A 17986-nucleotide genomic window follows, 5' to 3' on the forward strand; every position below is an offset into this window, starting at 1 on the left:
AAACATTATCTTACCAAGTACAGTCAACTGTATTTTTTGGCTTTGAACTCCAGGAGCCTTCTTCACTTTGCACTGGTATGTGCCCGTGTCTGCTGACTTTAAATTCAGGATATCCAACGAACCATCACCAGATTTGGGATCAGGATTTGTAAACTGCATCCGCCCAGTCATAGCAGCATAATAATGATTATAGATCCTGTCTACAGCATACATAATTATCTATAAAACAGAGAAATAAGATTCAGAAATCCACTTGGCATGTAAGCATTCAAAATAATTTGCCATCTTCAGATTCCTGACAGTTTCTTTCTGCTCTTTTAAATAATCTCAGAAGTTTGACATAGCCAAATACCTCTGTCTTCAAAATATCACTACACACAGCACTCTAACGAATACTTCAACTAAACACCTGCCCAAGTAGCAGTATGTCAGCATTTACTTCTAACTGAAAGAAAACTGTTTAAAATTACTCAGATTTCATTCTGCACAACCTGTCTACCAAAAGGAGTCATCTTATTGATACGAAAGGGTAGGGTTAGTAACTAAAAGAGTTAATATATTTGAAATTAAGTCCTCATAAATCAGTTTTCAATCAGGAAAATAATGCAGGTACAAAAGCATCCTTTGTTTTCTGGAACTGAAGCATATTTAATTTGTGAGTTCTTTAGAAGACACATTTATAGTGAGAAACTTCTTGACACTTCATACTTAATCTGCTATTCCAAAACTACCACTATATTTCATATGACTGGTGCTTCCAAGGAATTTAAGATCACAAGCATCCCAGCCTGAAAAGGTGGAAGTTTAAAAAGTCAGTTCCAAAGTTCATACATTAACCCACTCAAACAACTGAATTAACCCTGTCCAAAACAATTCTCTACTTACTATTTGTTCCTTCTTTTGATTATCTGCTGGTATCAATACCCACTCAATATCTAGTGGGCCTTCGTCTTCTTCCGAGACTACAAAAGTACATGGCAATGTAACTTTCTCTCCTTGTGCTTTCTCAAACATCGATTGGTCAACTGAAGTTATACTTAGGCTTCTTGTTAGACCTATAAAAACCATATTTTTTATATTTTAAAAACAGGCTACATACAGTTTTCACCGTAAGTGTTCTATTGTATATTATTATATATTCAGATCCATAATACTTTCCCTGTATAGAAATCATGCCACTAGTCAGACCTGTTACTGCTTAAGAGATGCAGCGTGTTACTGAACACAATGCAAAGTCACATGCTGTCCATTTGGAATCATACCCAACAAGCAGTTACGTCTTTCAAACCATGTTTGGGTTTTGTACAATTCCAGTCCCATACAAGCTAAACCAAAAATTTCTGGCAGCAGGTTTTTCAAGTTATTAGATAATCACCTTATCACTACTCCCCCACTGTAAAATGAAAGCCTGGATGAAGCCCACCAGGATGGACAGACTTCTTGTGATGTCCTGCGTTAGACCAAGTTAAGCCACTCTGCCTTAAGGTGTAAGGCCTCTTCTATCTACAGGGAGCGAACAAATTAATCCTTTCCAAAAATCTCAATCAGTTTTTTTTTAAATTTGTTTGCCCTTTCTGCTTGTTTTAGTCCTCAAAAAAAAAAAAAAAAAAAAAAAAAAAAAGCTGTGTAATCCTTACCTGCATGCCTCTAAGCAAAACATGTCTCCAAACAACAATTTTTCCTCAATTCAGTGCTGAACTGAGCAGGCTTACGCAGAAGGTCTGAAGCAATATTTCCCCAATTTTACAACAAATATAGGCTCCCCTTATCAAGTGCATAGCCCCATACATGACAGTCAGGAAGCGGAAAGCTCTCATTGCTTGTTATGGAAACGGGTTTGGCATTTGTACATCCACTGTTTTGTCCACCTTGCTGGGTACCAAGCTCAGATTTCCAGTCATTTTACATGTGTAGTTTGCTGCTCGTCACAGCTAGACAGTCACACAGATGTTACCACAGCCACAACAGATGCAAGGCCACAAGAAGAGTGGCCAGTGTAAAGATAGGATTGTTTTGGTGCATCTGTAGAATTATAGCCTCAGAAATAAAATTTTAAATTCTTATAAACAGTGCATTTATGCTCTAACTTGCACTTCCGCACTAGCTCAAGTTATTATCTAAATTGCACTTCTCCATATCATTTAGAAAGAAGAAGCACCTGACAATTTACAGACAAAAGCCTGCAAGAAAAGACCTTCACAATAGTTGATTACGAACACAGTTGCAAACTAGGTAGGATTATTTTGCTTCCTACCATTCATGGTATTACTCTACATGGCATTACCTTCTTTCCAGGAAGGAAAAAGAAGAAAAAAACCCAAACCACCGAACACCAAGAAACATCAATTTCAGGTACAAAAGAGATTTAGGCACAATGGTTCTTACCAACTAGTGTACATCTTTTCAAAGATAGTTCTAACAGGTTTGTATCACCTCTTTTTTGACCGCAGTAAACATATCTGAGCAACTAACTGCTACTGTGCTGAATTAATACCATTTCCGAAATGATACTGACCTCCACGAATGCTGGTTGACTTGCCACAGATGCTATCCCCTTCTAAAGGATCCTTTCAGATTTCCAACTGTAAAACTAGCCATTCTAAACGGCTTAAAAACGTCATTTGGCTAGTGAATTATATTACAGTGTAATCCTTAAGTTTGATCAGCATTGCATAAACAAAGACAATATTACTACCAGCCATCATCTCTAGAAATGGGTATATTCAGAGTACATTCATGTTTCCATAAAGCACAGTAGCAAAGAATGAAAATTCCCAGTCTGTTTTTCAGTGACTTCCATACTCTTCTGTTCCCCTCTCCCCTACTGCCTCATTAGGGAACTCTGATACAATATTCTCAAGTTCCATCTCAAATTGCATTTCTGCATTTTCATTTTACTATATTAAAGCAGCAAGATGGAATGTCAAGCACGATTTAGCGACTGATGATGAAATACATTATGATGTCACTTCTTTAAGAGCCTCAAATGTATAACCCAGGAAATGAGAAGCTTTCATCCAGAAGTAAAAAGTTAATTACCAAAGCAGTACTTCTGCTCTGTGACAGTATCTCCAAGAACAGTTACTTTGCCATTTGAAGTTCCACAGGGATGACCACAGAACCACACTTGCTTTCCCCTCCCCACGAGAGGATCTGCTGAGGATTTCTCAAGGTGCTCGGTAATTTGGTTACGAGGAATACACCACCTGCCCCTTCACAACAGGTAGTGGGTAACAATTCATGTTGGAGATGCTGTAATACATCTGTACTACTAAAAACGCGTAACATCTCTGATTTTTAGTTGGCACCTGCTGAAACACACAATACACCCAAAACAAACTGGACAGCCAAGTACTCCTGTATTCCTATGTTGATATTGGGGGTTTTACTAATTTTCTAAACAAACACAACTTGTACAGTGTTTTACTTCTCTCCCTCTTCTGCCATGACTTTGCTTCTCTGACAATTTCAAACAAATACCGAAGTAGAAATAACAGTCCAGTGCAACCAGAAGTCCCTGAAGTTACTCATTTGTTCTGACATTGCTAAGAAGCACGAGATCCTTCAACTATCTCTTGCCTCTTCATTGTCAGACGACTCCCTGCAAGTATAATTTCAAAGTGGACATTACACGCGCTCTTGTTCAGACAGCAAAACACTGAGAAAGGGACACTGGGAACAGGGAAGAAAAATTATGGTAAACACTGGAAGTACTCCATTTCAGAGGCATACTCCTAGGAAACTAGGCTTAACAGTCCCGCCTATCACATGGCAGCTTGCTTAAAGTGCTTTACAAGCCACAAACAGCAAGAAGTTCAGTCACAGCTTCTACTACAACGATCATTTCTCTGATCCAAATCATATGAATCAACGTAGTAACCATAGGCCAAACACAAGCAGGACCCAGCAGCCCGAAATTACTTGCCAGAAATTTATCACACATAGAAGACTTACAAAAAATGAAACTTTTGAAGCACGAGTAGTATGTTCCTGCACGCTGACTGCATGTAAACTTGCCAATGGAAGATGAAGTACGTGAACCTCAAGATAGCTCTCAAAAATCACTCCTGCATGCGAAGTTTGCAGCACACATTAGCTGGTAGGAGAGCTTCCCAATCTCAATTCCCTTCTTAACACATGTTCCCCAACACCTCGTTTTTATTACACCAGCACTCCACAGTCTTTCTTATTAAGAACACAAGCATATAAAGTTATTTTCCACTTCCCTTTTTTTTGTCAACATTAGAATGACAGGCAGAAGCAGCAAGCACCTCAATTAAGAGCTAGGCGTCAGAGCTAGCTGTTTGAACTAACCGTTAGCAATATGAGGGAACTGCAGGTAACACTAGTCGGGGAGATTCTGTTCTGCAGAGGAGGCACACGCATCTGCTGCCAGATATGCTGCTGAAGGAGGTTTGACCAGATTCAGCATGTTAAAGAGATTGCCAAGGGTCCTCTGGCCACTGGACTATTAACTATTAAACTACTAACACTTATTATTAGCACCACTACTGCCTTCTCCCACCTCCCTCCCATAACTATTACTATTACCTGCTCATGCAGGCACCCATGCTATTAACAAGAGACCTGAAGCAAATCAGAGTGACTAGAAAACTCCAAGGACAAAGAAGGATATGGAACCCCAGGTGACATTTGTTCTCCTTGCTCTGTCATGTGACGGTTTGGGAAAAGGCTTGTAGAGACACATCCTACAAGTTAACAACTCGCTGTAGGACTGGCACTGCAGGCAGTGTTTTAATTTTTATGGCTCCACGTACCTCTGAGAAATGAGGGCTGCTAAGTTACATATGAGATCTACTTAACAAAGTGGTTAAGAACATCCTCATCAGATGTGGTGACAAGCGCTTTAAATGAGAGGTCTGTCAGGGAATAGGGACAGAAGTTTGAATCACTGTTCTCTCCCTTAACTGCAGACGTGTTAAATACACAGGTCAGGTTGGCAGGAGGAAAAAAAAAAAAAAGAGACCTTGGGAAGGATAAAACACGCTGAAAGGGGAACCCCCTCAAGTACCTGTACAGAACTATGACACCAGAGTAACTGAGACATGTGGGATAGCTCACAGAACTGGATGCATGCTAGCTTTTCAAGAAAGCCAGGAAGGAAAGAACAGGAGGTGAATTGCCCTCTACCTGAAGGAGCACCTGGAACACAAAATGCTGTTCTACGGGATAGACGACAGGCTGGTTAAAAGCTTGTGGGTCAGGATTAAAGGAGAGGTCCATATAGGCAACATCATAGTTGAAGTTTGTTACAAATCATCTGTTCAGGGTAACAAAGCAAATCAAGTCTACTTCAGGAATTGCAGAAAGTCTCTAAATTCACAGAGACTGGTTATTGTGGGACACCTTAACCTTCCCAACATCTACTGGCGGGCAATACAGCAGGACACAAACAATCTAGGAGGCTTCTGGAAGACTTCAGGGAAAAACAGATGCTAAATGGGTCATTTGATACTTTCCTGGAATTGCTTTCCACAAAAATAAGGAAGAACTTGCTGAGGATGGGATCAATGGCAACCTTGACTGTAGCGACCATGAAATATTGGAGCTTAAAATCCGGAGACGAGCCAAAGCACATCCACATAGACCCTGCACTTCAGAAGGGCAGGCGGACTTATTCAGTAGGCAGAATTCTGTGGGACACTGTTCTGAAAAGCAAAAAAGCTCAAGAAAGGTGGTGGGTATTTAAGGACCACGGCTTCTAACCACAAGAAAAATGCATCCTAACACTCAGGAAAAAAAGCAGATCAATCATCAGCTCAGCCTAAGGAGGAAGAAACGAGAAGTTTACCAAGGGAGGAATACACAACTTTTGCCCCAGCATGCAGCGTACCTGCTAGGGAAGTCAAAATACCAATAAAGTTGACTCCAGTGCAACATGAAAAGCTTCTACTAGTACACGAGCAGTAAAGAATCAAAAAGGAAAATAGGACAGGTGACTTAGTGACAGCAGGTACTGACAAGACCAAAGTACTCAGTGTTGGCTCTGCTTGGAGCAGAAGGCTGGATGACCGAGGTCACATCCAACACAAACAACTCTGTAACTGCATTAAAGATCTATATGAAGCCAAGTGACAAGACGGCATTTTCCCAAAGTTTTCCCACACCTCACCCCCTTCAGTTTCCACTCAAATCAGGAAGATTCCATTTCTTTTCACTCCCCTAGTGCGCTCCTCAAAACATGAGTGGATCAACTGTGGCATCTAACATTGCGAGTATGCGACAGAAGCATTTTATCAAGCTGAGTGAAGCTGTCTATTTGTTTCGGCTAGCAGGGTTTCATGGCTAAAATTTCGGACCTTTCTCAAACTTGTTTTAACACACCAGAAAGATGAGGGTTCTTCAAGTTCTTCAAGTTCTTTCTATCCTGCTTATCCAGAGATGCTTAGAATTAAAATATCTGATTCTTAATTGCAGCAAACAAATCACTGCATGCTTCTGAGTCTTAAGCTTTACAACAGATCTCAAAAAAAAAACCCCAACTGAAAACAACGTAAGTGCAATAGTCCAAATGCACGTATACTGTTCTCCAAATATTTTGCAAGGAGAACACATGCTATACTCAGTTGGGGCAAATAGAAGAATGAACCCTCATGACTGGGTGAGAAGAGACAAGTAATATTCCTCAATGCAGGATAAGTATTATGCCTTATAAAAGTTTCTGTCAGAAGGTGGTAAGAGGTCAATACAAACCTGAATGCTTAGAATCCAAAATGTAAGTTTCTTAACATGAAATAAAATACTCTTTCTCCAGGAGATTGACCCTAAAAGAGCATTGCAAACTATCTGCATGACTGAACAAGTTTTTCACATCATTTCTGAAGGGGTGCAAACCAATATAACATCTTTAGAGAAACCGTATTTCCTTCTGAATATCTGGACATACCTTCAAATACCACTCAAGTGGAACACAGCTTGGCAAACTACATTATTAATCTTTTAAAAAATAATCTGGGGAAAATGAAATGTTTGATAGAATTTGATGGAAACTGTCTTCTAGTATGAAAGAATCCTCAACACAGAAAGCAGACAAAAAGTAAAATGAAGCCAAGATTTCTCCATTCCAGCACAGATACAAATAGAGCTATACTATATATAGTAGATATATACTAACAAATAACAAAGCAAATTTTCATCAGCAAATTACTTATGCATTTAGTATTTTCTTATTTAAATGAAAAAAGTTACACATTCAAGATACACTGAAATTCTGGATTGCTGGCTTACACAAATTTAAGTGTAAATTTAAACATGGCATGAACATTTTCTGGCATCAGATAGGACCACGTTACAGAACAGCTGTGTAACCCAATAAGCACAGTCCCCTGCTACAGTCGGTAACAGGAGGAACACAATCAGCTGGGACAGCGGAGAGTATGGCAGCTGACCTATACTGAAAGGCAGAAGTAAGGGAGATGCACCACAAAGGCAGGACTGCTGCCAGGTTCAACTGATGTCCAAACTGGCAATCACCGAGGAGCACAACTGCAAAGAAGCACAGACTGCCTCCACATGGGTTAAGAGTTGAGTTCAAAGATGCTGCTGTACTTAAAGCCACATGTGATCCACCTGCAATCTGCATTTGCACAGTACTTCTGACTTTACTAGCAGGCTCTCCAAAAACAATCTTGTTTGCCAATACCTGCTTGTAAACAAGGAATGGCTGTAAATACACAAACCCTTTTCTTCACAGAATCAGGCCTTAAGAAGTAAATAACAATGACAACCAGAAACACATGCTAGTGCTTTGAGAGATAACAAGCTATAAAGTTCACTTAAGAGATGCTTCAGCTTAGATTCCTCTTTCAAATACAGGTTATAGATCTGAATATGCCTCTCATTCACAGTTAAATCTCTTACTTTTTTCTCTAGCTTTAACAGTACTATAAAGCAAAGTTCCCTTACTCTCCCCTTTCCCACCCCCACTCACACGTAAGTTCTTATTTCAAAACCGCATTTCTGAAATAAGCCCCTGTAGAACTGGGGGAGTCAACTTAAATTTACACCCTTGGCAAGTAGGGAGTACACACCAAACTAAGTACACACTGAGGGGTGCCTAGCTGAGGGAGACTTCCCCGTGTTTACTGGTACAGTCTACTTAAGTCTTAAGTTTCCTTGATGGCTGAAATCCCTACAAGAAGCCACCACCACAATCTTCTCCTGCTTCCTCATTACATAAAACTTCACTATCCTCAAATGATGCAAAACAAGGCTCTGCAAGGCAGGGTGCCACTAATGAAGTGGGTTAAAAGTTAATTTTGCAAAAATAAAGGGAAAGGAATGCTTGACATTACTCACATTAGTGATTTTTACAGCACCCAGGAGCTGAGTCACATCAGCACAGCCAAGACGGCCAGAGGCTGCGGTTTCCTTATGCTGTTTTGCCTCAGTTTATCATAATTGACTGCACCACAAACTGAATCCTAGCTTTACCGGTGAAACCCCCAAAGGCCAAAAAAGCCTAGCTTCAGATTTGGATTCTCATGGTTTCCAGCATCTTGCTTACAACAGCAAGAGCAAGACTCTATTACTAGCTTTCAGGAACCTGGGTCCAAAATACTATGAAGCTTTGATGCATGTACTTTTCCATGTGTCATAAATCTTACAGCTTCTGGCAAGCATCACCATACCCCAAAAAATCCTGCAATCATTATGTCCCTGGTCCTGAAGAGGCCTAACAAAGATTAAGGCAGAGTCATCCCTACTTCAGTTTCTCTAGAAGTTATACCAGGCTTCGGAAACTCAGGCTGAGCAACTTAGGGGGGTACAGAGAGTGAAGGGAAAAGAGACAATGAGTTTTTCAACCAGCTCTGCTCATGCTTACTTTCTCAACTTCACTGTTTTTCCATGGGACACATGACATGGAACAATACAAAGAAAGGTCGCTAAAGACTCTTCTTTAACTCAGTGAACATCAAAAGGAACAATGGCAGTAAAGAAAACGAGAAGTTTAATGGAAGGATTAAAATCAGTTGCCTTCCCTTCAGAAAGCAAATTTAACAGGTTTGGGGACTTCTGAGGCACGAATGAAATTCTAAAATTCTCTTTTACAACCAAAGTACACCGATACTCTCACCGAATGTTTCACGACAGAATCCAAAATACATATTAGCTCAATACACATCCTTTTAATTCAGTGAGGCACCTAGAATACAGAAGAACACTTAAAAGTCACAGCAACTTCACCTAAGGTAAGAATCAGGAAGAGACGAGGAAAAGAAACAAGCAAGCAATAGGCAATGAACTACCAATAATCAAACAGCAGTGAATAAAACAAGAAAAGAAAAAACACCACAGCATTACTGCACCTGAATCTGTATTGGATATGCATCCAAAGAGCAGGTTTGGGTTTAGTATGTAACAACTGTAGAACTCTGCAGACAATTCAGATTTTTAGGATAACCCACTGCTGATAAAGGCAAACTGCAAAGCTTGTTCTAACAAAGAAAGTACTATTCTGCTAGTATTAGAAATGTTAAACAGCTAATGTTTAATACACTCCACAGACCGCCGTTTTCCCCATGTTTGACACTCAAACTGTGGTTACGAAATGCTACAATACAAATTTCATAGAAAAGCATGGTTCACAGTCAGTAGTTAAAAACAAACAAACAAACAACAAACCTTACACCATCTAACAGAAGCATCAAGCACTTCTAAATCTACCATTCGCAAGCTACTGACATACTACATACCCCTCTATTTCAACTTCAAAAAGGCCCAGCCCAAAAAAGGTTAGAGAGAAGACAAAAACTTGCTTCTCTATACCAGGCCAAGTTCACTAGGCAGAACACTGATTAATCCCCAAAGACAGAGATTTAACATTCAGACAAAAGATGTTCACACTTGTATTTCATACCTCCCAGAATCATATTCTCTAAGCTAATCAGTCACAGATCTCCATGATGCCCTTCTGCTATGCAGAGAGGATACAGTTTATGGAGCCAGTGAAAGCAAAGACAACCCAGGAATAAAAACACTCGCCTAGAAGAGATTTGGTTCCCAGTCCTCCAAATGTTGTCTCCTCCTTCCTAGTCCATTTAATCTCAGACTAAATACAAAAATAGTTAAGGAAACTAAACCCACAAAGCAATTTCTGGAGAAAAGGGCTAGAGTTTGACGTGGACACACTTAGTGTTAGCAGAGACAAGATTTTAAATCCTTCTTTCTCCCATTTCACCTCTCTGCTTTACCAATAGCACAATGAAGCTGAGTGACCAAACTTCCAGAGCTCTGGTCTGATTAGGTTTTCAGGACACTTCTTCCACAGACAGTGCAGCTAGAACTGACACACATGAAGGAAGGTTCCGCCATAAACTACAAAGAGAAGGCTGATAAAACCGCAGAAGCACTTAAAGCAAAACACAGAAAAAAATCCTGCATGTTAGAAGAAACCTGGCAAAGTTCTACCACCTGGATAGTCAACTCTGCTGCTGCTGGGTTTGTATTTCCACACTTCACTTCCTCTGAGTAACCAGGAGGAAGCACCACTTTTCTGAGGCACAACTTACTGGGCAAAGTCTCCCAGTCCTACCTTCCCTTAAAGTAAACAGTGTGACATTACTTCTTCAAATCATGGATATACTTTCTCCCTGCTTATTTCTGACTTCTCTTTTTTCATCTGCTTCCACTATTAAGAAGGACTCCACTACTAAGTCTTAAGATTCCTTTCTACTTGTCTGATCCCCAGACTCACAAAAAGAAACAATTTTCAGCAACCTCTGAAATCTGACGAGTTCCAACAACGGAATTTTGCCACTCGAAACTCACAATTTCTACAGAACAGTTCAAAAAGACCTATTCCCCTTCGGAATACTACAAACACCACCTTAAGGTGGTCTGCTCTGAACAAAAGCCAAAGCTGAAGCAATCCTGCATTGCTCTAGCTTGAAAAATCTGACAAAATACATCAATTCAACAATAACCATTAAGTTACCGAGTATCTACCAGAGTTCACCTGAATCCACAAATCCTCTCAAACCACACAAAGAAAAAAAAAACAACTAAACCAACATGAAACAGGCTAAGCATACTTCTTCAAGGACAGAAAAACAAAAAATGCTCTTTCAGTCTGGATATCCTCAGACACCATTAAATGAATAACTAGCTCTAATTCACGCAGCGTTGCATATCCATGCCCCACTTTAAAATGTACTGCACAATTAAGTTAGAAGTTACTCATCCTCCCAATCTAATAAAAATATTAACTTTAAGATTCATGTAAACTGAACTACAAATAACCCCAACCTTGCAAATACACAAGATGAGCTCAATATCATTCCCAAACACAATTCACTGATATCTGCTGGAATAGTTATGCAACTAAGAAAGCCTAAAAATCACGGGCTAAAGCTTACTGATATTTTACTTCCCCCTGCCCCCCCAACTTTCGCTTCTTCCCTGACATCCCCTTTGCCTACAGATTCTATCCCCTTCCTTTTACAATTGTTCTCATGCTCCTTACTTGTTCAGCGCATTCTTGAAGCTTTTTTGTTGCTAAACCCAAAGACACCAGCCCAGTATCCTAGCAACTGCAGCAGTTGATGACCTTACTTGAGAGGGACAGTACTTATCAAGTGTAGAGAGGGAGCATGTGTCCCTCATTGCTGAAGGAAAGGAAGGATACACTTTTGGAGGCCAACTAAAAGGGGAAGGGGATCCTGTAACACAAACTGGGGTTAAGATTAATTTTAAGCACAGGAGTACTGTTTAGCCCAACATCTACAGAAGATCACTTCAAGTCCTCAGTTTTAAGGCCTGGTCACATTTAAATGATCCAGCACGACCCAATTCAACCTGCAGCGTTAAAGGAATGACAACTAGAATACTTTGGACTTGCTGAGGTCCTGCCTGGTCGTCCTCGGGTTTGAACCCATCACCTCCCTTTACGCCAGTATAACACCTTATGCAAAATGGCAGAAAACCAGAACAAAGATTTGACTCGGCTAAAAACTGACACTGCACGGGAAGCTCTGCTCTTCCTCTCCTGGTGGGGTTTTCCAAACACAAGGTCAGCGGCAGGAGCACAAAGCCAGAGGCAGAAAAGCGAGCAGGTAAGGGTTCGCTTACGCTGGCGGGGAGCCCCACCCAGAGAGCCATCTCACATCACACCTAGGCAGCTCCGGAGCCAGCAGCACTGCCCAGTCGCAAAGCGGGTTAGATCAGTGACATCACCCAGCAGGAAAACAACATATGCCAAACAAAGTTTTCTTTTGTACCAGCTGAACAGACTCAACGCAGCAGCTGCATGACACTGCTCTGACACGAGGGAGAGAACGAGAGACCCAAGACCACCACTGCAAGCAGCAGCAACCTCCACAGACACATGAAGTTACACCAGAGGTAACTGCATCGTATCTGTAATGCAGCCAGGTGTAAAGTGCAACTGCACCTTCAGACTGCACTTTAGAGCCATTAAGAAACCAGCTATACATAGTATTAAGAAGTGTAAAATGAAGTAGGGATCAATCTACAGACTTGTTTCAGCCAAAGGGAGGGGGGTGAGGGAGAAGAAAAAACACCATGACACAAACACCAAAACTCAGAACTCAAACTTAGACACAACTTACACAAAAGCCTGCCTCTCCTCTACCAAGTCTATATCAACTGCACGGGTTGTTTCTGCTTTTAGCCCTGCAAGTCACTGATTTTCCCATTACAAACATTGAAGGCTTATACAGTCACTAAGCAATCAAGTCACATGATTTGATTTTTTTTTTCCTGCCAATTTGATGGCATTTAAAAGGCAACTGAATGAAGCAGCTCTTTTGCAGTGTGAATGCATTAAGCACATCTGTCAGTCAATGCATCAGAGAGTTAAGTACAATCAAACACTCAACTAGGCAGCCATATTATTTTCACTTGAGTAAAAGGGGGTTTGGCTCTTCAAGCTACTGAACAAGCAATGCTTCTTCCTAGCACATGCAATTTTTGCATCAAGACTGAAAATTATTTAATTCAGTAGCACAGGGTTGGGTGTTTTGGTCTTCATTGTTGCTGGTTTTTAAATATGAAGTTGAAGCATCACGATAACAGAAAGAATTGGCTGCCTGCCTGCTTTGGCTTCTCTTCCTGCCCTGCCCCACCCTCACCCCCCCATAAAAAACAGCCAGAAAGGAATAAGCTCAAAGGATTAGAATATGCACCCTAAACAGCCACAAAGTTAACAAGTCATTTCAAAATTTAGGGAGGTTTTAACATATACATACACATTATTTTTACATGCCTTAAAACAACTGAGATGAAACATTCTTTGTAGCTTATGCTGTTAATACATCTAAAAAGAAGAACTGAAAATGCAGGATCAGTGAATACATGGAATTTCAATTCCCTCTACAAACTTACTCTGCACAAGTTAGAACAGTTGTGAAGTTATGGAATTCTCATCCTGTTCTCTAGCACACCAAATACTCCTTGTTGATTGATCGCTGTTCAGCATAGTAAGCGTAGGTTTTAGCTAGAGGGCATGAAAAACAAATCTATTAAAAAAACGTAGCCTCATGTGGAACTGCAAGATTTGTGACCATCAAGTACCTCAGATGCTTCTTAACAGTAGCTAGAGGATATCACACCACTGGTGAACAGCTCCAGCCTACAGCCAATAAAGCTCCAAATCTTGCCTCTCTATCACATCACAAGTTTTGATTATATGATTAAAAAAAAATTAAAGTACATTAAAACAATAGTAATATATTCCACCCATGTGGGTTTGAGGATCCAGCTGACCCTCTTTTGTTACAATTCAGACTTCACCTCATTGTGCTGGATCAGGAAAACAAACAGGTAGAATACTGCATTTTTCTGACCTTGAAACTCCCTTAACTGGCTTGCCATACAGCCAGAAGAATGCCAAGTACAACATAAATTAATAATCAAAATAATGCAAAAATAATCTTTGTGGTAGCATCTAGCCATTCAGCCAATTGTGTGATTTAGCATTGCAGTCAGACTCCCAAACTAAGCTCGCCCCAGGCCAAGGTTATATAGATATGCCTCTCCTATGGGAGAACACTGATCAAGCAGAATAGGTTTTCCTCCTAATGCTCTTCTGCCAACCTTCCTATCACTCATTCCTGCCCTGTACCAGGACAAGTTGCTGGCAAAACTCTTTGTTTCAAAGCATGCAATCTAACCGGTTAAAAAAAATTAAAGTTTTAAGCAGCCTGAACTCAGACCCATTCACCACGCACTCACACAATCAAGGCAGTTGTGCAGTAAAAGAAATGACCAGCAAGGATGCAGGGGCTGCTTATGCTCAAGCTGCTATTCAAACAGGTTTCCACAGAACTATAGCTTCACTGCCACTTACTCCCATGGCAACAGGCTGAAGTGGCTCTTCCTATAACCATCCCGCTAAAGATGCAAACTAGTAAAAAAAGGATTTCCCTAAAAAAAAAGAAAAAAAAAAGGGGAGTGGGGTGGGGAGATTAAATTATTACTTTACTTAGGAAGTATGATGAAACAATACTGGCCCTCAAAACAAGTTCCCACGTCTGTACAAATCTCTGTGGGCACTGTGGCAAGTGAGTTTTTAAATGCTCTAATATGGAGGCAGAATCAAAGATACTCATAAAGAATTTCATAGAATCATTTAGGTTGGAAAAGACGTTTGAGATGGTCAAGTCCAACTGCTAACCCAAGGACTGCCAAATCCATCACTAAACCATGTTGCTAAGCATAATTTCTCGGTTTCTCAAAGCACGGATGGAATCGGTAGCAAAGCACACAAGCCCCCATATGAAAGTGTATTTTTTGTAAAGCTGCAATAGAAGCTATACCAGCCATTTAGGAGTGGCAGTTTCACCTTTATATTAAGCAGACTTTGCTTTGCAAGAGGCTGTGACAAGCACTGGAAGTGAAGACAGGCAGCTGAAACCTGATGCAACACAGGGAAAGCTAGCAGAGGGGAGAGGGCAGTCAGAGACGGAAGTGACAGACTATAATAATCTCTGCAGCAGCATTCCAAATGCATAAAATACCTTCTGATAAACACATATTAGTTAAGGCATAATTAAAAATTCAAACCTCACAGCTGATGTCACTGCAGGAACTAGTTGATTAAGTCATCTCCAGTTAAAGCTTTTCACGTTTCTTGAGACACTTAGATCTGGGAAACCTAGGAAAGGAGTCCTGAACTTCAGACAACTTTTCATGTCAAGGGACACTTAAGAACCTGACTGCTGGAACTTGTTACAATTATTCCCCAAAGGATTAAGCATACCAGGTTTAGCAATTAAGACACCAGGATAAGAATGACCATTTAACTCCTGTGGCAGTCACATTTCTCCTAATTTAAGCTTCTGTAAGATCCTGTTACATGCATAAAAACATGAACAGGCTTAAGTTCCTTATTATACATATCTGACAAAGCGTACTAGCCACCAAATGCTGACTCACCATGTCTGTGTTAGGTCCTGCTCCTGCATGCATGTTATTGGAAATATTTTTGCAAGTTTAGTGACAGGGCTCTAATCACAGACTTTTCTCAAAGCTTACCTGAACTTTATTTTTATTTAAAAGCTTAATAGTCTATTAATAAAGAATCACACACTGCAGAATTTCAATACTGCAAAATTACTTCCTACTACTATTGTAATAAAAAAACCACCACCAAAAAAACACCACCACAAAACCAAGAGATATCACCACCAACTAAAGACTCTGCTCAAACTCTTATCCTCAATTTAAGGATTTATGCACACAGCATTACAGTTTTGTATAATGTATCTTCTGAAGACTAAAAGGATCACCACATATGTAATCACTCTTTTATACCTACACAAAGACAGATAAAACTGGCTATGTTAACATTTCACGGCTGTTTAAATTTTGTGTTTTGCCATTACACATTCCTGAAAGTTTAACAGCCATAGGTCACTATTTTATTCATTAAAACAGGATCACAAGTTAGGCACCTATACTTATGCTCAGTCTTCTAAAACCCTACACAAACTTGAATTTACGCCAAATGTAATGAGACTATTTCCCCAACACTGCATAGCCAGGAAAAGGTTACCAGTACATACACAGTCCCTCTGAAGTCACAGCATAGGCAAACATGTGCTCAGTGTAACTGACAATGAGCAACAACAGACTTCCTTTTGTATTAGTTCTGGAGATGACCACCCACTCTGGAAAGCTTAGAATTAATAAAAAAAAAAACATACACCACTTTATATACATCCGTAAGAAACAATCTGCCAGCACTTAACATCAGGACTGAGCCTTCCTCTCCAAACCAGATCTGTATTGCCCTTTGGAAAACAGTTTAGTATCTGTTACACCAATAAAATATTTCAAGATCTGAAGAGGCACATGATTTCTATTACCCTAGTCCAGAATTTGTTGACGACAGCTATACAATGTTCATTTAAGTTAAACAGAATTTGCGCATTTTGGGTATCCCCAATTACTTAAAGTAACTGATCATACACAACTACAACACATATCAAGAGACCCTTCAAATGGCCATCAAGTTCTCCCTCAGACTTGCAGGGCATTTTTAGATACAGAAGAATTAGTACAATTAGAAGAGCTGTTACGAGTGCAGAAATAGCCGCCCAAATGTAAATTAATTCCCTGCAAGGGAAAGGGAAGTTCCCAATTCAGTTATTTCTGACTGCAAAATTGACCTTAACAGAGGGATTAAATCCCTGAATACGGTTCAGGGACAGCTTAGAGCCAACACTTTCCCATTTCAACATGTAACGGTATAGCCCCATTGCCTGTTGAAAGGGTATTCTGTACAGTCAAGATAAGCCTCCTTATTTATGCAAAATCGGTTTCTTTGAATCCCCTACTCTTAGCAACAGTGAAACAAGGAAAACGAGGCTTACAGGGGAAAAACAAGCTGTGAAAATAGCACATAGTGCAAGCCTTAAAATAGCATACAGCGCAAGCCTTAAAAAATAGCACAACAAATTGCTGCAGTACCACAAACCCAAGTAAAGACTTCAGTACCTAGACAATCATTCACTGCCAACAACTTTCACTCAACTGCACAAGCATTAGCTTCCTCCAAGTTTGGTCCGTATGGAGAACTGCAACTTACTGACATCTGTTCCCTCAGTGAAGGAAGCAATGTCTATCTGGAACACAGACCCAGAAATATTGACTCAATCTGATGGGGGGAAAAAACACAAACAAGCTCAGAGAATGTATCAAGTCTTAAGACATATAGATTACTAAATTACTTCCTTCAGAGGACTGTGGAACGTATGTATCTTTCAGGGCACAGTCATCCAAATAACTATGCAAAAGATATTTCTAATCAAAACATAAATATATTACTGTCTTTACAAATTCATCCAATTTCACAGTGAAGTCTGAAGACACCCGTATACTCCAGTAGAGCTGAAGTGTAAAACTTCGTTCTGGCTTTACATTTCCTCATATATTAATTACTCCTAGCTTCATAGCGTCATAGCCTTTGAAATCCTAACACTGATCTAGCTCACTCATAGTACATACAGTTCCACCCACAACAAGCTTTTTTCATGTCTTCAGTTATATGAAGCGTGTCAATACAAACCTTAAATTGGTAACCCCATCAACTAAATACATGTAACTCATAGTTCTTATGCAGCATCCATCTTGTTTTTAACTCTGCTAAGAGAAAAAGTTAATACAGAACTACCAATATCCTTTCATGCTGAAGATCAGAGTTCACCATTCCATTATGGACACAGAATTTTGATCCCATGAGTAATTTCCCAAAACAGCAGCGACATCAACAAAGTCATTAACATTTCAGCAGGAAACAAAAAAAAAAAAAAAAAAAAAAAAAGCCTCCTGACACCACTGATACGCATTTTGAACCTCCATAGGTGTTTTGTCATCTTTTGTAGTTCCAACGTAAGTTTGGGTCAACTTCAGTGGAAACTCACTCTTCTTAAGGATATGTCTAGGAAACATTAACATAGCGCTGCAAGCAAGCTCATCACAGGAACCTAACGGCACCTAATGT

General features: G+C 40.0%; 1 protein-coding gene across 2 annotated transcripts in view; it reads right to left on the reverse strand.

Annotated features, from left to right (window-relative positions):
• CXADR (CXADR Ig-like cell adhesion molecule) overlaps positions 1-17986 on the reverse strand; it is a 38480-nt gene that overhangs the window by 19326 nt on the left and 1168 nt on the right. For both annotated transcript variants that reach the window (XM_037377813.1, XM_037377812.1), the window contains exons 2-3: positions 886-1055; positions 15-219 (exon numbers count right to left, since the gene is read on the reverse strand). In XM_037377813.1, coding sequence (XP_037233710.1) covers positions 15-219; positions 886-1055 — 375 coding nt within the window. The remainder of the gene's footprint in view (positions 1-14; positions 220-885; positions 1056-17986) is intronic.

This window comes from Falco rusticolus, chromosome 2 (assembly GCF_015220075.1).
Source record: "Falco rusticolus isolate bFalRus1 chromosome 2, bFalRus1.pri, whole genome shotgun sequence".
Lineage (NCBI taxonomy): Eukaryota > Metazoa > Chordata > Aves > Falconiformes > Falconidae > Falco > Falco rusticolus.